Source organism: Entelurus aequoreus, linkage group LG04, assembly GCF_033978785.1.
Source record: "Entelurus aequoreus isolate RoL-2023_Sb linkage group LG04, RoL_Eaeq_v1.1, whole genome shotgun sequence".
NCBI classification, from domain to species: domain Eukaryota; kingdom Metazoa; phylum Chordata; class Actinopteri; order Syngnathiformes; family Syngnathidae; genus Entelurus; species Entelurus aequoreus.
This window is the reverse complement of record NC_084734.1, coordinates 9299460-9324021: the sequence shown is the minus strand read 5'-3', so window position 1 is coordinate 9324021 and position 24562 is coordinate 9299460. Positions and strand designations below refer to the sequence as shown.

General features: G+C 39.0%; 2 protein-coding genes across 4 annotated transcripts in view; one reads left to right on the top strand and one right to left on the bottom strand.

The window, feature by feature from the left end:
• The window catches only part of LOC133648149 (uncharacterized), a 228875-nt gene that overhangs the window by 12755 nt on the left and 191558 nt on the right, over positions 1 to 24562 (top strand). The window lies entirely within an intron of this gene.
• The window catches only part of LOC133647726 (FACT complex subunit SSRP1-like), a 53986-nt gene continuing 48730 nt past the window's right edge, over positions 19307 to 24562 (bottom strand). For all 3 annotated transcript variants that reach the window (XM_062043412.1, XM_062043411.1, XM_062043413.1), the window contains exons 16-18: positions 21995 to 22095; positions 21726 to 21915; positions 19307 to 19611 (exon numbers count right to left, since the gene is read on the bottom strand). In XM_062043412.1, the coding sequence (XP_061899396.1) occupies positions 19546 to 19611; positions 21726 to 21915; positions 21995 to 22095 (357 nt within the window). In that variant the 3' untranslated portion in view covers positions 19307 to 19545. The remainder of the gene's footprint in view (positions 19612 to 21725; positions 21916 to 21994; positions 22096 to 24562) is intronic.

Below are 24562 nucleotides of genomic sequence, written 5' to 3'. Positions count from 1 at the left end.
TACATATATATATATACATACATACATATATATATATATATACACATACATATATATACACATACATATATATATATATATATATATATATACATACATACATATACATACCTGTATATATGAGCATACATATAAAGCTAATAATGAAAATTTTTTGTGGTCCCCCTCATTTAGAAAAGTATGGAAATACATTTTGGTACCGGTACCAACATATTGGTATGGGGACACCCCTAGAGCACACTTACATGAAGGAGAATGTCTTTTCCAAACTGGTTTTATATCATTATTGCTATGCCGATGACACCCAAATCTATGTAGCGCTATCACCAAATGACTATCGCCCCATAGATCTTCTGTGCCAGTGCATTGAGCAAGTCAAACACTGGATGTGCCAAAATTTCCTACAACTAAATGAAGATAAAACTGAGATAATTGTTTTTGGTGCTAAAAAAGAAAGGTTTAAAGTCATCCAACACCTTCAATCACTGTCCCTGAAAACCTCAAATAAAGCCAGAAATCTTGGGGTTATTTTAGATTCTGATTTACATTTCGACAGTCACATCAAATCAGTAACAAAATCGGCCTACTATCACCTCAAAAATGTAAAAAGACTTAGAGGGCTCATGTCAGCTCAAGACTTAGAAAAACTTGTACATGCCTTTATTACCAGTAGGCTAGACTATTGTAATGGTCTCCTTGCAGGTCTTCCCAAAAAAACTGTCAGGCAGCTACAGCTTGTTCAGAACGCTGCTGCTAGAGTTCTAACAAAGACCAAAAAATGTGAGCACATTACACCAATTCTTAAATCCTTACATTGGCTCCCTGTACATCAGAGAATTGATTTCAAAATCCTCCTGCTCACATATAAATCACTACATGGTCTAGGGCCCAAGTATATCACTGATATGCTCCCACTATATACGCCCTCTAGATCACTAAGATCTTCTGAGACCAATCTGTTAGCGGTTCCAAGAGTAAACTCAAATCAAGGGAGATCATCATTCAGTCACTATGCAACACATAGCTGGAATAAACTTCCTGAAGATGTCAGACTCTCCCCAACTCTGACTACTTTTAAAACTAGACTGAAGACTTTTATGTTCACCTTAGCTTTCAGCTAAATCTTTTAATCTTTTAACTTTTAACGTCTGCACTGTTTTTATTTTTATTGTCTGCATTTTAATTTTGCTTTTATTTTCTTTCATTTCACTTTGTTGTCTGTGAAGCACTTTGAGTCTGCCTTGTGTATGAAAAGCGCTATACAAATAAAGTTGCCTTGCCTTGCCTTATGATCAGGGTTTACATCAACAGTATCTTTATAAAGATGTCATTTTAAATGGAAACACCTCAAATGGAGGGCTTTTCTCAGCATTTTTTTCAAGGAGCGCTTAATTACATTTTTTAAATCACTTGACAGCACCTGAATTTCTCCACATGGGAAACAAAGCAAGTGGCAAAGAGGCCTAATAGTAAATGTATTGTAATGCAGTTAAAAGAGAAACAATAATGGCGACATAAGATACGACCACTTCTCAATACCCTCATGAGTGGCGAGAACGTTAATGTTGGAGACAATGCTGCAACGCCATGACAGTCTATGTCTTTCTATGTGTGTGTGTGTATGGGACGATGTCATTTCTTAAGTGGATCCATTATGTTTGTGGTCAGTTATCTGCAACCTGATCCAACTCCACGTTGGACTGTTAGACTTCCTGCTGCAGACGCAGTGAAAGCTACACCTTTAAACACTTATTCTTTATTTGTCTATATGCAAAACGGAGGCGAGAGGCTTTCTGTGACGTTATCTTTGGGAAAGAAGAACCACAACCTCGTGTAACTTTAGATGTGTGTCAACAGTGCTGGTAATACACGCCATCGTAGCACACGACGGAGAGTCAAACGACTCCAATGAAGGCCGGAGAAACTCATTCTTTCAGTTTCAAAGTTTAAAAAATACATTCAAGAGACGAGAACATAATGGCACGGAGCCCCTAAAGCAGGGGTCACCAACCTTTTTGAAAGCAAGAGCTACTTCTTGGGTACTGATTAATGCGAAGGGCTACCAGTTTGATACACACTTAAATAAATTGCCAGAAATAGCCAATTTGCTCGATTTACCTTTAACGTTATTATTAATAATTAATTATATTTACACTTAATTGAATGGTTTAAAAGAGGAGAAAACACGAAAAAAATGACAATTAAATTTTGAAACATAGTTTATCTTCAATTTCGACTCTTTAAAATTCAAAATTCAACCGAAAAAAAAGAAGAGAAAAACTTTAAAAAAGAACTTATGGAACATCATTAGTAATTTTTCCTGATTAAGATTCATTTTAGAATTTTGATTACATGTTTTAAATAGGTTAAAATCCAATCTACACTTTGTTAGAATATATAACAAATTGGACCAAGCTATATTTCTAACAAAGACAATTCTTCTAGAATTTCCAGAACAAAAAATTTAAAATAAATTCAAAAGACTTTGAAATAAGATGTAAATTTGATTCTACAGATTTTCTAGATTTGACAGAATAATTTTTTTGAATTTTAATCATAATAAGTTTGAAGAAATATTTCACAAATATTCTTTGTCGAAAAAACAGAAGCTAAAATGAAGAATTAAATTAAAACGTATTTATTATTTTTTACAATAAAAAAAATAAATTACTTGAACATTGATTTAAATTGTCAGGAAAGAAGAGGAAAGAATTTAAAAGGTAAAAAGGTATATGTGTTTAAAAATCCTAAAATAATTTTTAAAGTTGTATTTTTTCTCTAAAATTGTCTTTCTGAAAGTTATAAGAAGCAAAGTAAAAAAAATTAATTAATGTATTTAAACAAGTGAAGACCAAGTCTTTAAAATATTTTCTTGGATTTTCAAATTCTATTTGAGTTTTGTCTCTCTTAGAATTAAAAATGTCAAGCAAAGCGAGACCAGCTTGCTAGTAAATAAATACAATTTAAAAAATAGAGGCAGCTCACTGGTAAGTGCTGCTATTTGAGCTATTTTTAGAACAGGCCGGCGGGCTACTCATCTGGTCCTTACGGGCTACCTGGTGCCCGCGGGCACCGCGTTGGTGACCCCTGCCCTAAAGGGACATGGGGGAATTTTTTTTTAAATTATTATTTTTTTTTTTTTTTAGACATGTATCTCGTGCGCACGAGAAACCATCTTATAACTTTATAAAAAGAAACTTTTTATAAAGTTATAAAAAAATAAATTTAAAAAATTACAATTTACATGAGATACATGTCTAAAAAATAAAAAAAATAATTATAAAATTTTTATTTTTTATAACTTTATAAAAAATTTCTCGTGCGCACGAGATACATGTAAAAAAAAAATAAAAAAAATAAAAATTATGAAAACAAATTTTTCCCCCCATGTCCCTTTAGGGCAGGGGTGTCCAAACTTTTTCCACTGAGGGCCGTACACGGAAAAATTTAAGCATGCGGGGGCCATTTCGATATTTTTCATTTTCAAACCTTAACAAAATATATGGATTTTTTTTGTTTTTAACATTTAGGACTCCCGGGGACCATAAAGGGTCTCAGTCATTAAAATGTAAAAAATAAGTCAAACTATTATTATTTTTTATTTAACGCTTACAGTAAATCTCTATATCAACTTCAGGTTGATATAAAGTTAAAAAAAAAAGAAGTTTTTTTTGCCTTTTTGTCAAAGACAACTTTGTTTTTTATAGTAAAACTGAAATATGCAGTATTTAGTACCGTAATTTCCGGACTATAAGCCGCTACTTTTCCCCCTCGTTCTGGTCCCTGCGGCTTATACAAGGGTGCGGCTTATTTACGGCCTGTTCTTCTCCGACACCGACGAAGAGGATTTCGGTGGTTTTAGTACGCAGGAGGAAGACGATGACACAATGATTAAAGACTGACTTTTCATATACCGGTAGGCTGGTTATTTTGATAACGTACAGGCGAGCACTTTGTATTACTTTGCACCTTTGTATTATTTGTACTCTGCACGAATGCTGTTCGCCATGTCAAAGATGTGAAAGTTTGATTGAATGATTGAAAGATTTATTGTTAATAAATGGGACGCTTTGCGTTCCCAAACAGTCATCTCTGTCCCGACAATCCCCTCCGTGGTAGCAGGAACACCTATATACTACGCTAATTACACATCAAAACCCTGCGGCTTATAGTCGGGTGCGGCTTATATGTGGAGCAATCTGTATTTCCCCCTAAATTTAGCTGGTGCGGCGTATAGTCAGGTGCGGCTTATAGTCCGGAAATTACGGTAATTAGAGTCCTAAAAGGTCAATAATGCAGGACACCATTGATTTTCATTCTTTAATATTTTTGAGTAATCACAGTGAAATGTTAAATAAAATCCTACTAAATATATTTGGGATCCAAAAGGTCCCCCACTCATAAAGTGATACATTTTTATTAGTTTTTTTTACTTTTAACACTTAAATTACAAGATCAACTTCAGGGGCCGTACTTATCAAGCTTCTTAGAATTACTCCTAAGAAGTCTGCTAAGAGTTGACTTAAGAGTAAATAAATTCTTCGCTGAAAGCTGCACTTAAAAGTTAGTTATCAAGCGTCTTACTCACACTTTCAGCGAAGCGTAGGACTGAATCTTAAGTGTCACACTCAGAGCTGAATTACGACATTACTATGTGCCGTAAACGGAATTTTAGGTGACGTCATTTCTGTGTCCATAGAAATGACCAATCACGGAAGGGAATCCGTTGTCTAAGAATAAAGAAATATCTTGGAAATATTTAAGTGGACAATGGGAGTGTATATTTTGACAATAAACTACAAAATAATACAAAACAAACTAGTCCCCGCCGGCACTCACGCTACCGCTCCCTCTCTTCTATCGCCCACACACTCACTGACGTCACTCACCTCACGGCCACACACATACGCTACTGTCATAACATTTTCTTTCCAATTCATTAATTAGGCAACTAATTTGAAACTGGTGTGGGTGGCTCTATATATACTAGCCCACTGCAGACACATGCAGAAATCAACAATGAATCGAAAAGTATTAAATCTGTGACAAAAATAATATCCGCTCTGTCTAAACCAGGGGTCGGCAACACGCGGCTCCGGAGCCGCATGCGGCTCTTTGACCACTCTGATGCGGCTCAGCTACATACTTGCCGACCCCCCCGATTTTCCCAGGAGACTTATGGATCTCAGTGTCTCTCATAGATAACTCCCAGGGAAAATATAATCCTATTTACACTCTAATTACTAAATAAAGGGAGTGCCCTAATTGCACTGCAGTAATTGTCCTCTATAGCGTTTACAAACAGCGTGCCATCCTGGCCACATGTTGTATGTTTTGTTTTTTCTTGCACACATAGGAGACAGCAAAGCATACTTAGTCATCAGCCACACAGTTTACACTGACGGTAGCCGTATCAAACAACTTTAACATTGCTACGTTACAAATATGCGCCACACTGTGAACCCACACCAAAAAAGAATGAAAAACACATTTCTGGAGAACATCCCACCGTAACACAACATAAACACAACACAACCAATACCCAGAATCCCATGCAGCCCTAACTCTTCCGGTCTACATTATACACCCCCGCTACCACCAAATCCCCCACACATCAACCCCCCCACCCCTCTCCGTGCGTTGGTTGAGCGGAAGAGTTAGGGCTGCATGGGATTCTGGGTATTGGTACCGTCAGTGTAAGATGTGTGGCTGCTGAGGTAGTACGCCTTGCTGTCACTTACGTGAGCAAGCTGAAACTGCATTCTGCATGTGGTCGAGCAGGTACGCTGTTTGGGCAGGCTGTAGAGGGCGCCAAAAGCACTGTCATCACACCCTGATATTCGGGAGTCTCCCGGGAAAAATGAGAGGGTTGGCAAGTATGACGCTATCAAGCGCCATTTATTCACAACTCGCGGGCCGCACTAACATCAAATTTCCACATTAAAGTGCGTGCCGGTGCGTGTGTCGGAGACCCCTGGTTAACATAGCACAAAGCGTTTAAGCTTTGTTTGCGGTGTTTTTCATTTTAATTTTTTTTGTGGCTCCCATTATTTTCTTTAATTTGTGAAACTTGCCAAAATGGCTCTTTGAGTGGTAAAGGTTGCCGACCCCTGGTCTAAACGATACCGTTTGATCAGCTGCTCGTCATCAAAAAAACCCAAAACATTGTTCCGTTCCCTGAACGTTCGCGCATGTCTCTCTCGCCTCAGTGCCATCCCCTGCTGGCAACTCCTAACCACTTAAGACACCTCTGAAGGTCTCTTAAATATCGTGGAGAGTAGGAGTGATTCTTAGACTAAAGAACGTTGATAAAAAGCTTTTATTCTTAAGTTTGAGAGTAGGACTAAATTTCGCAAATTCTCAGGACTTAAGTGTAAAATGGCACTCTAAGAAGCTTGATAAGTACGGCCCCAGATATTTCTGTCGATTTTACGTTTGAACTATTATTTTGTTTGTACTATGCTCTTTTGTCGAATAAAACTTTGATGCTTTTTTATGGCAACCACACAATATATGCAATATTTTTAACACATAAAACATTTTAAAGTGATATTTATAAGTAATAATTCATTATAACATAGATTTTTAGTCTTTTTTTTTTTTTTTAGCAATGGCAAAAAAAGAAAAATAAACAAAGACAAAAGAAAAAAAACAGCCTGCATGGCAGCTTTGTGTCAACATTGCAACTTTTTCTGGTTAGATTTCACCTCATTCCACTTTTTTAAAATGTTTTTATTTTTATTTTTGCCATATTATCAATTTTTGCAGAATGTGTGGGGGGCCGGTAAACGATTAGCTGCGGGCCGCACTTTGGACACCCCTGCTTTAGGGTCTCCGTATAATGGTAATATTATGAGGGGGAAAAAAATAATGTTACAAGAGAGTAAAGTCCGACTATATGTGAAAATATGTCACGTTGTATAAATAAAGTCGTAATATTACGAGAAAAAGTTGCAATGTTACATGAATTAAGCCGCAGGGCTCTGACATATACTTTGTAACATTAGAGAGAAAAACAAATAGTTTTTCGTAACTTTCTTTGAACCTCTTTATGCACGGCGCTCTCTAAAATCTAAACAAGTCCAATATATTCACCGTTATTCATACATAAATAAAGTACATACCTACGTACTGTTTTGGAAGGTCGTATTACAGAAAAAAAGTAATTATGTTACCAGAATGCATTTGTAATAATAGTAATAAAGACGTAATGCAGCGAGGAAACAATGCATTGTCATGACAATAACGTTACAATATGGCGATAATAGAAGTTCAAATAAATCTTATGAGAATCAAAAAAGGGTCATAGACAATAAGGCTGGGCGATATATGGAATATACTCGATATATCGCGGGTTTGTCTCTGTGCGATAGAGAAAATGACTATATGGTGATATTGGAGTATACGTTCTCACGCAGTTGCTTTTAGCTGCGGGCATTACACTACAGGCTCTTCTCACTCTTTCTCGTCTCTCCTTCTCACAGAGACATAAAACAAGCGCACCTTCTTACATACGTCACATACGTATACGCCCTCGCGGAGAAGAGAGGTAGCGGCATGGGTAACGTTAGCTGCGGTGCGAGTGGTAATACGAGAGAGAGAGAAGGTGCCAATCTGGCAACAAATGAAGGAAGAATTAATTCCCAAGAATTGGTGGTTTGGCTTCAAGCGGGAAGATGTCGAACAGACAACCGTAATATGTCAAGTATGCGGCAAAAGCGTTGCTACAAAAAGTAGCATTACTGCTAATATGTAGCATCATTTAAAAAGTCACCCGCTAGAGCAGGGGCGGGCAATTATTTTTTACCGGGGGCCGCATGAGCAACCCGAGCACTGCTGGAAAACCACACCGACAATATTTCAATTAAATTGTGCTCAAATTATTTTTGATATACCGCAAGATAAATAATAATAATAATTTAATTAAACCTAACTTAACTTTATACAAAAGCAGATTGCTTTTGATGGTTTTATTTTGAACACTGTCTTACACAACACTTCCTGATGTATAATACAATGCAAAAATGTCCATTTCTGTCACTTTATCCTGCATCCTCTTTAAAAGTCCAACATTTTTCCCCATCAGATTTGGACAACCATCTGTTGTCACACCTGCCAGCTTGTCCCATTTCAGTCCTAACATGTCCAAAACACGCATTTACCTCTGTGAACAAGTCATTACCTGTGGTTGTCTCTTTAATTGACCGCATGGCTGCCAGCTCCTCCGTGATTTGAAAGTCTGCAGTCATCATCCCACGTAAGAAGATGAGCAGCTGGGCGGTGTCACGTACATCGCAGCTCTCATCCAAAGCCAGCGAAAAACAGTCAAATTTGGCCGTTCTGGTCTTCAGCTGAAGCTCCAAGTTTCCAGCGATGGTCTCAACCCGCCTCGTTACAGTGCGTCGGGAGAGTGACACGTTCTCAAATGCGCCCCTCTTCTCTGGGGCATGTAAGCGCAACAGAGTCCAATAAGCACTCGTTAATTAAACTCTCCGTCAGAAAACGCCTTACTTTTTCTGGCGATTTTGTGAGAAGTGACGAAACTTGTCCTGACGGCTGAAAGTTTAAAATGAGCATAATTAATTAATGCAGTATGAAGAAGAATGTTTTAATGTAGACACATAGAATCATCATTGTTAGAATAATTTTATCTAAGTTATCACAAAAACTTTGTGTTGAAGTGAGTTCCCGGCGAGAAGACCAAAAGTTGTCTTGGAACCTACCAAGAAGAAGGCTTGTAAAACTCCACCGTGTAGGGGGGGAAGCAACATGAAGGTGTTCTGTTTTCTTTCATGTATTGTAATCGACAGAAAGATATTGTTTTAACCCAAGGACTGCAAAGCAGAGAGAAGGCAGGATCTGCCAGGTTCCAGACACCGCTTTTTAGAACTCTTTTACGAACCTTTCTTTTAACTGTTTTACGACCTTTTCTTTTGAACTGTTCTGTAACCAAAAGGCAACGCTGTTTACGACCCACGTCCCTTTGGAAGCAGCTGTTGCCATGTGGTCAGGGAAAGTCCAAATAAAAGGAGGAGGTGCACAATCTTTCAGTGTCTCGGCACGCTCTGGTGAAAGATTAACCCAAGGATTACAAAGCGGAGAGAAGGCAGGATCTGCCCAGGTTCCAGACACGGCTTTTTAGAACTCTTTTACGAACCTTTTTTAAACTGTTTTACGACCTTTTCTTTTGAATTGTTCTGTAACCAAAAGGCAACGCTGTTTACGACCCACGTCCCTTTGGAAGCAGCTGTTGCCATGTGGTCAGGGAAAGTCCAAATAACAGGAGGAGGCGCACAATCTTTCGCCAGAGCGTGCCGAGACACTAAACAAGGGTACAGTGTCTCAGGCGACTCTCCTCAAATTGAGCCAAATTGAATTCTGTCTCCGTTTAATTCTTTGCCTCTTGTCTTGTTTAATAGATGTCATCAGTGTTTGAATCGTACTGCTGTGATTATATGCATCAAGTGTTCATTCAAGGCGAAGGCAAAATATCCAGATATATATGGTGTATCGTGACATGGCCTAAACATATCGAGATATTAAAAAAAGGCCATATCGCCCAGCCCCTAATAGACAATAAAAGATACATTTGTTTTGTAAAATGACTGCAATTCGAAGTAATTTACCTAAATGGTGTTAATCTAGGCTGACCATATTGTGAAATGCCAAAAAGAGGACACATATATGCGTGCCAAGGCCGGGACTAGGTGAACATTTGCCAATGATACTCGAACTTGCTTTATTAATAATATATTTTTATTTAAATAAAGCATTTTTTTTCCTCTGTTGACAGCAGTGTTGGTGCTAGGAATTTTCAAAATGGGGTCCCAGGGACCCCATCAAGTCATAAAAATGGAATCCCACAGTAAATTTTTGGGGTCCCACTTTTTTGTAAGCGTTTTAAAAACAAATGATAAATGTATGCATTATCCTGTTATATCTCTCATTTTATATTGTGTTTTGGAAAAAGGTTGTCATAAACGTTACTTCATTCATTAAAAGAAATAATAAAAAAAGAAGACACATTTTTATGCATATGTAAATGTATTCAGTTATAAACATTCATTCACTTTCTTCTTTCCTTCATGGATCTAAACTTTAGGGTTAGGGTTAACCCTAACAACCCTAAACTTTACCGCTGCTGGTAGTTTTTTCTTTGTTTTTATTGCATAAGTTGTAGGTGTATTTATTTCAGTATAAAAGTGTAAAAAGTGTTTTGCTTGGGTCATGAAATGATGATAATGGTGTGCCAGGGCATACATACATTTTATATTTAATGCTTAAATCTCTGGAGTCTACATCAACTTCACATCTATTCCTCATTTCAAAATGTTTTAGTTTTTTTTATGTTGTTTTTTTGTTTGTCTGTTTTCCGCCCTTTTTTGTCAAACAAAACTGCACAGAATATGCAAAATCTTCCACCAAAAATATTTGTCAAAGTGGAATATTTGATGTGAAGTAATGGGAACCTTGGATAGGTCAATAATTCATAATAACATTGATTTTGATTCAATATTATGTTTTGAGCAATGACAGTTTGAAAGAAAAAAAAAAAAGCTTTGTTTTATTAGTCAACATTGCAACTTTTTCTAAATTACATTTAACCTTTAAGCATTTTTATTTCACTTTTGTTATGTTTTTGTTTATTTTAATAGTATTTTTAGAATGTACAGTGGGCCTTTAAAACATTAGCTGTGGGCCGCAAATGGTCAAAAAAAAAAAAAAAAAAATCTGCGTCCTTTCTGATTTCAATGCGTTAAAAAGACAAAAAGTGCGTTAACGCCGACACTGCTTGACAGTATAACAAAATAAGTCACACTTATATTCTGTAACATTCACAGTTTTGGAAAAAAGGTGGGGGGTGTATATTGTAGCGTCCTGGAACAGTTAATGCTGCAAGGGGTTCTGGGTATTTGTTCTGTTGCGTTTATGTTGTGTTACGGTGCGGATGTTCTCCCGAAATGTGTTTGTCATTCTTGTTTGGTGTGGCTTCACAGTGTGGCGCATATTTGTGACAGTGTTAAAGTTGTTTATACGGCCACCCTCAGTGTGACCTGTATGGCTGTTGATCAAGTATGCGTTGCATTCACTTAAAGGCCTACTGAAATGATTTTTTTTTATTGAAACGGAGATAGCAGATCCATTCTATGTGTCATACTTGATCATTTCGCGATATTGCCATATTTTTGCTGAAAGGATTTAGTAGGGAACATCGACGATAAAGTTGCAACTTTTGGTCGCTGATAAAAAAAAGCCTTGCCTGTACCGGAAGTAGCGTGACGTCAACGGTTGAAAGGCTCCTCACATTTCCCCATTGTTTTCAATGCAGCTAGAGCGATTCGGACCGAGAAAGCGACGATTACCCCATTAATTTGAGCGAAGATGAAAGATTTGTGGATGAGGAACGTGAGAGTGAAGGACTAAATGCAGTGCAAGACATATCTTTTTTCGCTCTGACCGTAACTTAGGTACAAGCTGGCTCATTGGATTCCACACTCTCTCCTTTTTCTATTGTGGATCACGGATTTGTATTTTAAACCACCTCGGATACTATATCCTCTTGAAAATGAGAGTCCAGAACACGAAATGGACATTCTCAGTGACTTTTATCTCCACGACAATACATCGGCGAAACACTTTAGCTACGGAGCTAACGTGATAGCATCGTGCTTAACTGCATATAGAAACAAAATAAATAAACCCCTCGACTGGAAGGATAGACAGAAAATCAACAATACGTTTAAACCATGAACATGTAACTACGCGGTTAATACTTTCCAGCCTGGCGAAGCTTAACAATGCTGTTGCTAACGACGCCATTGAAGCTAACTTAGCAACCGGACCTCACAGAGCTATGCTAAAAACATTAGCTATCCACCTACGCCAGCCAGCCCTCATCTGCTCATCAACACCCGTGCTCACCTGCGTTCCAGCGATCGACGATGCGACGAAGGACTTCACCCGATCACAGATGCGGTCGGCGGCCCGGAGACGGAGGAAGTTAAGGTGAGTACGGTGGCTCGCACGTCTGCTATCCACCTCAAAGTCCTCCTGGTTGGGTTGCTGTAGTCCGTCGCTAATACACCGATCCCACCTACAACTTTCTTCTTTGCAGTCTCCATTGTTCATTAAACAAATTCCAAAAGATTCACCAACACAGATGTCCAGAATACTGTGGAATTTTGAGATGAAAACAGAGCTTTTTGTATAGGATTCAATGTGTCCGCATACTTCCGTTTCAACGATTGACGTCACGCGCATACGTCATCATACATAGACGTTTTCAACCGGAAGTTTGCCGGGAAATTTAAAATGTCACTTTATAAGTTAACCCGGCCGTATTGGCATGTGTTGCAATGTTAAGATTTCATCATTGATATATAAACTATCAGACTGCGTGGTCGGTAGTAGTGGCTTTCAGTAGGCCTTTAAGTGTGTGTGAAAATGCCGTAGATATTATGTGACCGGGCCGGCACGCAAAGGCAGTGCCTTTAAGGCACGCCCCCAATATTGTTGTCTGGGTGGAAATCGGGAGAATGGTTGCCCTGGGAGATTTTGGGCACTGAAATTCGGGAGTCTCCCAGGAAAATCGGGAAGGTTGGCAAGTATGTCAATCAATCCCCTCCCTCACCAATGCTGCTGCCTGCACACCTTCACAATTAGTTTTGTTTTCAACCCCTTCTTAACCCTGAACGTACATTGAAAATACACGCAACCCTAACTCAAAATGCCGGACATTTGAGGCATTTAAGAAACTCCGCAAAAGAGGACATGTCCGGGGAAAAGAGGACGTATGGTCAGTCTAGTTAATCCGACTATTACTTCAGTTTTATGACTTCATTTTCCGAAACATTTTCTCGAGCGTAGCCTTTCGGTTCCTCTCTCTCAGACGCTAATTCTGGCAGTTTTTTTTATTGTAATAAAAAAAAATGACAGCCTCAGGAGTGACTTGCAAGACTGAAAAAGTGCGTCAAAATGAGGAGTCAAGCGGAAGTGGCCAAATGTGATTATAACGGCAGTTGAAGATGGACACAAGGAGGGGGTCACTCAACAGGAAGCGGAGGACGAGCAACTTATCTCACCACGCAAAGTGGCGACACGAGAGTGGTGGGAGGCTACACGCGCAAAGTTTCTCCGCCTCTTAAAAACCAAACCACTCGAAGCCGCCTTTTAACAAACCGCCATTAGGCGTCATCAGCCAACCTCGCCCCCTCCCCCACCCCGTTAGAGCACACTCGCAAACCGCCCGCCTGGTTAATTGGGGCCGACGGAGGACGCCACACATCGCAGAGGCATACCACGGGGGGGGGGGGGGGGGGGGGGGGGGGGGGGGGGGGGGAGAGAGAGAAGAACTACGGTTAAGAGCGTTTGGTAATGAGAGCAACAGGAGACGTGGAGATGAGAAGGTTAGACTAGAAGGAGGTATTAGTTTCCTACTTCACATTATGTAACAATGGCGGCAGATGCAGTAGACAGTAGTACACACAGACTTCAAATGGGCCGCTTACTGTAAGTAAGAAATACGCTTGCAAGTTCCAAAACAAATGGAAACAAGAATTTCAGTTCATCCAGGACAGTTCGAAGGGGAAGGTGTATGTTGCCTGTAAATTTTGTAGAACAGACTTCTCCATTAAACACGGTGGCCGAAATGATATACTCATCATGAACGGAGAAGTTAAACAGGACAATACTGCCATCTAATGGATAGCCACCGGAACACTGAAATTTAAGTTAGTTTTTTTTTTTTCTATGTAAATAAAATAAATATATATATATATAGCTAGAATTCACTGAAAGTCAAGTATTTCATACATATATATATATATATATATATGAAATATATATGAAATACTCGAGTTGGTGAATTCTAGCTGTAAATAACCACGCCCCCCCTACCCCCCACCTCCCGATATTGGAGGTCTCAAGGTTGGCAAGTATGGTTCCATCCATCTGCAAGAAATGTAAGATGGTTGTCAAGGAGGGGGGAGGAACATTCAAGATTACTTCATCACCATCATAGACATCTTCTAAGGGTACGCAGCATGGAGCGCTACTGCCTACTGGCGCTGACGAGACGCGGGGCCGCCATCTTGGAGTGGTGATCCGCTCCACTCAGTGCAATTCATTTGGCAGGAGCAATGAACTGTCAGCGCATTTAATTCATCTTACCCCACTGAACACCACTGATTTTCACCCGCTTTTTTTGTCATATTTGTAGCTATGATAAAGGACACGTGTTTTATTATTCATAGTTTGCTTAAAGGCCTACTGAAATGATTTTTTAAAATTTAAACGGGGATAGCAGATCCATTCTATGTGTCATACTTGATCATTTCGCGATATTGCCATATTTTTGCTGAAAGGATTTAGTAGAGAACATTGATGATAAAGTTCGCAACTTTTGGTCGCTGATAAAAAAGCCTTGCCTGTACCGGAAGTAGCGTGACGTCACAGGTTGAAGGGCTCCTCACATTTCCCCATTGTTTACACCAGCAGTGAGAGAGATTCGGACCGAAAAAGCGACAATTATCCAATTAAAATGAGCCAGGATGAAAGATTCGTGGATGAGGGACGTAAGAGTGAAGGATTAGAGTGCAGTGCAGGACGTATCTTTTTTCGCTCTGACCGCAACTTAGATAAAAGGGCTCATTAGATTCCACACACACTCCTTTTTCTATTGTGGATCACGGATTTGTATTTTAAACCACCTCATACTATATCCTCTTGAAAATGAGAGTCGAGAACGCAAAATGGACATTCACAGTGACTTTTATCTCCACGACAATACATCGGCGAAGCACTTTAGCTACGGAGCTAACGTGATAGCATCGTGCTTAAATGCAGATAGAAACAAAATAAATAAGCCCCTGACTGGAAGGATAAACAGAAGATCAACAATACTACCAAACTCTGGACCTGTAACCACACGGTTAATGCTGTACCGCCTGGCGAAGCCTAGCAATGTTGTTGCTAACGACGCCATTGAAGCTAACTTAGCTACGGGACCTCGACAGAGCTATGCTAAAAACATTAGCTCTCCACCTACGCCAGCTCTCATCTGCTCATCAACACCCGTGCTCACCTGCGTTCCAGCGATCGACGACGCGACGAAGGACTTCACCCAATCATCGATGCGGTCGGCAGCCCGGAGACGGAGGAAGTCAAGGTGAGGACAGCGGCGGGCGTTGTAGCTTTCGATGACACCCCGGCCGCCATCAAAGTCGGCAAGAAACATATATTTCCCCAAAGTTACGTACGTGACATGCACATAGCGCCACGCAGGTACGGGCAAGCGATCAAATGTTTGGAAGAAAGCAGCATACTCACGGTAGCGCGTCTGCTATCCAACTCAAAGTCCTCCTGGTTGTGTTGCTGTAGCCAGCCGCTAATACACCGATCCCACCTACAGCTTTCTTCTTTGCAGTCTTCATTGTTCATTAAACAAATTGCAAAAGATTCACCAACACAGATGTCCACAATACTGTGGAATTTTGCGATGAAAACAGAGCTGTTTGTATTGGGATACAATGGTGTACCAATACTTCCGCTTCAACCCTTGACGTCACGCGCATACGTCATCATACATAGACGTTTTCAGCCGGAAGTTTCGCGGGAAATTTAAAATTGCACTTTATAAGTTAACCCGGCCGTATTGGCATGTGTTGCAATGTTAAGATTTCATCATTGATTTATAAACTATCAGGCTGCGTGGTCGCTAGTAGTGGCTTTCAGTAGGCCTTTAACAGTAATAGAATATTCTTATATGCTGTAAGCAGTGTTGGGACTAACGCGTTACTGTAACGCCGTTACTTTCGGCGGTAACTAGTAATCTAACGCGTTATTTTTTATATTCAGTAACTCAGTTACCGTTACTACATGATGCGTTACTGCGTTATTTTATGTAATTTTTTATGTAGTATCGGCTAGAAACTGAGAAGATCTGAGTGTGTTTTATTGGAGCGCTGCGTGTGTATGTGGGAGGGGGCGTGTCTGTGTTTACGAACAAGACATCATGGCGAAGACCGAAGCCGAGTTTCTTAACATGGAGATATTCCCACTACTTTTCTTTTGTCGACCACAAAGAAAAGAACATCAAAGATCCTATCCTAGCAATTCAAATCTGCTGAAACAGCTACAAAAGCAACATGCTTCGACGAAGCCAGTAAAGAGAGACACACTTCACCTCCTAAGCAACAGCGGCTGGATTTTAACGAGGCACTGCGCACTGAAGGTACACACACTCTGTCAATTCTCTTATATACTCTTTCATTCTAGACTTCTAGACTGTTTGATTATCACATCACTCTAAATGTATAGACTATAAAGTTCACAAACATAAAGAGGGATGCTAGTGGGCCAGGCCATTCTTTCCTTTTCTCTAAACTAAAACTGGGGAAATGTGTAGAGGGTTCTGGGCTTCAGACATGATTTTATTTCACGATTCCTTGAGAGAAAAAAACGCCTGGTCAGGCTTTGTGTATGTAGTGTGTGCCTTCCTTGCTTTACAGCTATGTTGTTATTATGCTGTTTGTTACTTATGTATGTTACGTTGCAGCTATTTAAAACAGTTTTGTCAATTTGTTCTGGCCTGAAACAAATTGGCCCTTTGAAACATATCTTTGTCTTTGTGTGTTGTATGTAGACCACATTGCTTAGCAGAGTTCAGTGATGCAAATGCATGTCAAGTTGATCAACACATTGTATTATTCTCCAGTGCAATAACAGTACTGAAATGAAGGCTAAAAGGGGGCCTTAAAAGAAAAAAAAAATACAAATACATATATATACATACATATATATATACACATATATATATATATACACATATATATATATATATATATATATATATATATATATATATATATATATATACACACATATATATATATATATACATATATATACATACATATATATATATATATATATATATATATATATATATATATATATATGTGTATATATATATATATATATATATAAGTAACCAAATAGTTACTTTTCAGAGTAACGCATTACTTTTTGGTGTAAGTAACTGAGTTACTTTTAAAATAAAGTAACTAGTAACTGTAACTAGTTACCAGTAACTAACCCAACACTGGCTATAAGTGACCAGACGTCCGAGATCAAAACTGTGAATATAATCCCAGAGAAGGGGGGGAAAAACGGTCAGCTATTTTTAAGTTGAAGAAACAATATGATTAGGTTATATATACATGCGTATATCCTACATAAACAATGTATGAATACATTAGATATCTATATATATCTTAGGGACCTATAGACTGTTTATTCGGTCTTGACACTTTGTATTGATATTTTGTATTACATTTTTCCCTTAAATTATCATGTTTACAGTGATTGTTTTATATGTTTTTTTTATGTATGTCGCTTTGGATAAAAGCATCTGCCAAATACTTCAACATAAACATATATAAACACCTGAAAGTCTTTATATCAGCTAAAACCACCAATCTGTTTCACTGGATTCAGAATAAAAGCAAATTCTGTCTTACCCAATAATGTTAGTATTTGAATATTGTGACTTGAAGACTTATTCCTGGTAACAATTATAATTAAGAAAGTATTGTCTTATACTTTGCCTAAAATGAGAATGCATCATAATCAGTGGCGGCTGGAGAATTTTGTTTTAGGTGGGGCTGAAAGTTTGTAAAGCAAACCCCTGTAGGGGGGGTCATCCTCCCCCAGAAGATTTCTGTGTGAATTTCACATGCAAATATTGAAGATCTTTGCTCCTTCTCAACTCTGTGGTAATATTCTTTTCACAAAATACAACCAATAGTACTTTAATGTTAAATCTTACTTGTGAAAAGTAATCCCCCCGATTCCTATTTCCAACAGTCCGTTCATTTAAGCAGGAAAACACTGAAAACCCTCTTTGTTTTCTACCTGTCAACTGTCAGTTTAGGCTGCTCATCACCACTTCAAGATGGCGGCCCAATTTCTCACATCACAGCAGCCAATGCTGCATCTACTTATAACATGTCTATGGTATAGGCTGTTTCATTTCCTTTTGAGGATTACTTTCATTTCTAGCATACATTGCATAGATTGGTGGTTAATCGATGCAATGTATGCCTTTTTTGTTTTATTTTTTAGTTATTTATTTAACTATCACCACCATCTGCACGGGTACTGCGGACAGCTATTTACTTTGTTACTGTGGATTGTTATTTTGTTTGTCAGAGTCAATGAACAAGTATTTCATTTTTCTTTTTGTGTGTGCATAATTATGTACAGTACAGGCCAAAAGTTTGGACACACCTTCTCATTAAATGTGTTTTCTTTATTTTCATGACTATTTACATTGTAGATTGTCACATCAAAACTATGAATGAACACATGTGGAGTTATGTACTTAACAAAAAAAGGTGAAATAATTGAAAACATGTTTTATATTGTAGTTTCTTCAAAATCAATCAATCAATCAATGTTTACTTATATAGCCCTAAAAATAACCACCCTTTGCTCTGATTACTGTTTTGCACACTCTTGGCATTCTCTCCATGAGCTTCAACAGGTAGTCACCTGAAATGGTTTTCCAACAGTCTTGAAGGAGTTCCCAAGGTGTTGGCCCCTTTGCCTAATCAGAGCAAAGGGTGGCTATTTTGAAGAAACTAGAATATAAAACATGTTTTCAGTTATTACCTTCTTTTTTGTGAAGTACATAACTCCACATGTGTTCATTCATAGTTTTGATGTGACAATCTACAATGTAAATAGTCATGAAAATAAAGAAAACACATTGAATGGCCTGTACTGTAAATATACATGTATAAGTGGCGCAGTTGGGAGAGTGGCCGTGCCAGCAACCTGAGGGTTCTTGGTTCGATCCCCACCTTCTACCAACCTCGTCACGCCCGTTGTGTCCTTGAGCAAGACACTTCACCCTTGCTCCTGATGGTGGTTAGGGCCTTGCATGGCAGCTCCCGCCATCAGTGTGTGTGAATGGGTGAATGTGGAAATAGTGTCAAAGTGCTTTGAGTACCTTGAAGGTAGAAAAGCGCTATACAAGTGTAACCCATTTACCATTTATAGACACACACACACACACACACACACACACACACACACACACACACACACACACACACACACACACACACACACACACACACACACACACACACACACACACACACACACACACATATGTGTATATATATATATATATATATATATATATATATATATATATATATATATATATATATATATATATATATATATGCCACTCACACAGTACACCCACCCCCCTTTGAATATCTCAATGTTCTCAATGTTGGCAAGTATGCATTTAAGTACGTTTTTATTATAAAAAAAGGTTGATTATTTTCAAGCTTGGAAATATGACAAAGAAAAGTGTGTGCTACAGTACTACTACAAATACCCACACAAAGAAGAAGCCATGTTGAAAACTACCGTGAAGCGTCAATGCCAACACGTATCTCAGTGAGGAAATAACGGGCGTCAACATGACGTATGTAAACGCTTGGTCCTTGGGTGTGTGTGTGTGTGTGTTCAGTCGGACGCTCCCTCCGAGCTGGCAGGTGAGGATGCAGCCTCCTCCTCCTCTTCCTCTGATTCCTGGTTTAAAACGGAGAAAAATCAACTTGAGCGAGACCGAAACAATGACATGTTAGCATGGATGTTTCACCATTGAAGCCCCCTGGTATGAAAACGTACTTTTTCTTTTATGTAACTGTACAATGTGTCCCTCGAGTCTGTTCATGAGGACCAAACATGACAAATACCTAGGGGTGTAACGGTACGTGTATTTGTATTGAACCGTTTCGGTACGGGGGTTTTGGTTCGGTTCGGAGGTGTACCGAACGAGTTTCCACACGGACATATTAAGTAGCCGCCTCTGCCTCTGTCAGTACTCTAAACAGCACCCAGCATTGTCCCACCCACACAACCATCTGATTGGTTACACACAGAGCGGTAACAGCCAATCAGCAGTGCGTATTCAGAGCGCATGTAGTCAGTGCTTAGCGTTTAGCAGGTAAGCATCAGGCAGCGGACACTCCCCAAATGATAATAAACACCTCCCAGTCAACTACTAGTAACATCACTATGAGCCCGTTGACCTTCGAGAAACCTAAACGGCAGCTCAGCTCGCTCGCAGTCCTGGCTTGAGGTGAAGGCTAATTCGCTTTTAGCGTAACGTTAGCTCATTTTGCGGTGTGTGTGTGTGTGTTACGGACAGCAAAGCCCTGTCTGTCTGTTATTTCACTTTACCTTTTTCTGTGTTGAAGCAGCAAAAAAGGACATTATGTTAAATGAAGAGTTTCTGTCTCGGATAGTTGATATAATAATGTAACTGCATCATTAGCTATTGTACCATTTTTTTCAGCTATAGTTACATTAATCATTAGTAATGTAGCAGCCTAGTTTTGAATGGCAGGGTCCCTGCTATCACATGATAAAAATATAACAGTTACCGTATTTTTCGGACTATAAGTCGCAGTTTTTTTCATAGTTTGGAAGGGGGTGCAACTTATACTCAGGAGCGACTTATGTGTGAAATTATTAACACATTACCGTAAAATATCAAATAATATTATTTATCTCATTCACGTAAGAGACTAGACGTATAAGATTTCATGGGATTTAGCGATTAGGAGTGACAGATTGTTTGGCAAACGCATAGCATGTTCTATATGTTATAGTTATTTGAATGACTCTTACCATAATATGTTACGTTAACATACCAGGCACGTTCTCAGTGGGTTATTTATGCCTCATATAACGTACACTTATTCAGCCTGTTGTTTACTATTCTTTATTTATTTTAAATTGCCTTTCAAATGTCTATTCTTGGTGTTGGATTTTATCAAATACATTTCCCCCCAAAAATGCGACTTATACTCCAGTGCGACTTATATATGTTTTTTTCCTTCTTTATTATGCATTTTCGGCCGGTGCGACTTATACCCCGGAGCGACTTATACTCCGAAAAATACGGTACATAATAAAAATCAACTACAGGCTTCCCAAATGCTGTAATAAATTAAGCATGATGAGTTGACTTGAAACTGTTTAATGTTGCACTTTTTATATGTAGAAGAAAAGTTTTGTCATTTTATTTAATCTGAGCAACAACTTGAGGCAGTTTAATGTTGATTAACGTGGGCAGAATTATTATAGTGTTCCCAATGTTAAAAGGATAAAGCCATTGTTTACAAATTTGGTAAATAAATAACCAAAATTTTTTTTTTTGTTTTCTTACTGTACCGAAAATGAACCGAACCGTGACCTCTAAACCGAGGTACGAACCGAACCGAAATTTTTGTGTACCATTACACCCCTACACATACCTATCCTCAAAAAGGGCTCAAATGGCTGGCTTTTATAGTTCCGGCTTTTCATGACGTCACAAATGATAAGAAGCTTCTTAAGGGTTCATTATCACCTTTAACCCGCCCGGAGCTACATGTGCCCGCCACTTTATGGCGAACAACGTTGTAAAAATCATCTTCTTTAATAAATCAGGCTTTGCTACACATTTCAGCACACAAAGATGCACAAAGGACTCTCAAGCTATCTCATAAAACTGTAGAGGTTTTCTTTCGGGAATCTTTCTATCACTCAGATTTGTAACTTGAGGAGATGATTTGTTTTTTTGACCGCACACGATGCTGCTACACTTCCAGCCACAGATGAAGTTGATATGATAATGGACAGATATGGACGCTCACCTTCTTCTTCTTCTTCTTCTTCTTCGACTTGCTCTTGTGGTCAGAGTCGGACGAGCTCTCGCTGGTCTCGATGAACTCTTTGCTCTTGAAGCTTTCGTTGCCGCCGCCGCTGCTGCGCTCCCTCTCCTTGTCTCCTCCCGAAGACTTCCTCTTCTTCTCCTCCTTTTTGCCTCCAGACTTCCTGGCCTCCCTGATGGGGCGATTGGACAGAAGTTAACGAGAGCGAGGAAAACCCAGGAGAAATGTTTGTGGTGCTGGAAGAGTCTTACTTCTTGGAAATGGAGGCCTCGCCACCGCCGCCGCTTTCTTTGTACTCTTTCATTGCAATTTCATACTGCTTCTTGGCTTCTACTGCCTTGATGTCCCACTCCTGGAAGAAGCATTGACCATGGCAAGCCAATTCAGTCAGAAATAGGCCAAAAATGTAAGCACTATACTTCAGTGTTTCCCACACATTCATTTATTTGTGGCGGCCCGCCACGAAAGAATTAAGGCCGCGACAAATAGATTTTTATTTTTATTTTTTTTTGTCCTGTCATGTCCAGCTTCTCAGGCAAATCATATAGTTGATGTAGATGCCCATATCGGCTGTTCAGATTTACTTTACAAAAGACAAGAGAAGTGTAGGATCAAGATTTTTGGAGCTCTTTGTTCAGTGGATCAGACGTTTGATGAAGCTCTGTGTCTATCTACCACCACTACTGTTTTCTGTTTATTTGTTACTGACTGTGGCAGTAATTGCCTCTGTTTCACTTTATGTTGCTGGTAAATAATATGGTTGTAGTAGTAGGCTAAAGTTAAATTATTTAGTATGCACTAATTAAAGGGGCAGAGCTTTAAGAGACACTTTAGCTTTTAGATTTTTATAAGATACACTACCGTTCAAAAGTTTGGGGTCACATTGAAATGTCCTTATTTTTGAAGAAAAAGCACTGTACTTGTCAATGAAGATAACTTTAAACTAGTCTTAACTTTAAAGAAATACACTCTATACATTGCTAATGTGGTAAATGACTATTCTAGCTGCACATGTCTGGTTTTTGGTGCAATATCTACATAGGTGTATAGAGGCCCATTTCCAGCAACTATCACTCCAGTGTTCTAATGGTACAATGTGTTTGCTCATTGGCTCAGAAGGCTAATTGATGATTAGAAAACCCTTGTGCAATCATGTTCACACATCTGAAAACACTTTAGCTCGTTACAGAAGCTACAAAACTGACCTTCCTTTGAGCAGATTGAGTTTCTGGAGCATCACATTTGTGGGGTCAATTAAACGCTCAAAATGGCCAGAAAAAGAGAACTTTCATCTGAAACTCGACAGTCTATTCTTGTTCTTAGAAATGAAGGCTATTCCACAAAGTTGTTTGGGTGACCCCAAACTTTTGAACGGTAGTGTATATTTTTTGTAAGAACCACAATTAATAAATATATATCAGTAAATAACTTATTGTTCAAATCTGTGTATAAATATGTGCATAAAGTGTAAAATTATATTGTAAAATGGATGGATGGATGGATGGATGGACGTTTAAAACAAAACTGTTATTAATTAGTAAGTATACATTTTTTGAGCCTTTTTAGAGAAAATCATATCATTGTAGTAAATTATGCAAATTACTCGATGATATCATGGTGACCACGCCCAAAGCCACGCCCCCACCGCCACAGGTATCTTGGCAGTTTATGGGAAACACTGTACTTACATTTAGGACTGGCCGATATATGGAATATACTCGATAAATCGCGGGTTTGTCTCTGTGCGATATAGAAAATGACTATATCGTGATATTAGAGCAGACCTGAGCATTCTGCGGCCCGCGGGCCACATCCGGCACTTTGTGCGTCCCTGTCCGGCCCGCGTGAGGCCAATCATAAATTACAAAATACATTTTAAAAAGTATCTATGTCGAGTGTGCAATACAACGGTGCTGCTATTGTTTTGAAAAGCGTTATTTGTATTACTTCCGTGTGGACGTATGCGCGTGCGTGATTGTGAGTGAATGTGAACAGCTGCAATCACAAATTACAAAATAAAGTTGAAAAAACATCTATGTCGTGCGCGCAATACAACTGTGCTGCTTTTATTTTGAAAAGTGTTATTTATGTGTGTATGTCCGTGTGTAACCTGTGAGTGAAGGTGCACAGCGACAAGTGATGCACGGTTTACACCCGAGACGCTAAAAAGAGAAAAGTTGATGACGAATGGCGTGTTTTCAACAAGACATGGACTGCCAAGCAACGTTCCCTCTAAGGTGCGCGCCTGCGCAATTGCGCACTGCTCAAGCGTCCTCTGCGCACAGCAAATATATGCCGCACACCAAATCAAATCCCATCTGAATTCTAAACAAAATAAACACATTTATTCTGTGTAATTTTGCAATGCAACTTTGAGTGACAGTGACAACAAGCGGCCCTAACGGTGTTCGTCAACACCGTTCAATTGAACACCGTTCAATTATTGTAACGTCTATCGAGATGCTTCGAGGCCAGGAATTATATCGATCACTTTATTGAGCAAAACTGTTTACATTCGGCCATAACCACACCAAAAACATGAGTAAAACACTTCTATCTCGAAAAACTAGTCATTTTCTGCCGTACAAACCAGGCCAAAACCAACTTGTCATCTGTCACCAACACGCATACCACTAAACCACTGGTGCGTTTATAGCCACACAAAAAGTCGGACAACTCAAACACCACACAAAGTTGCACTATGACTCCTCAGTCATACGTGTGCTTTTTTTACTGTCATTTATTATTAATGTTAATTTATTTATATTAATCATGGAATGCTGTTACTAGAGAAAGTTACAGGAATGCACACTTCATCC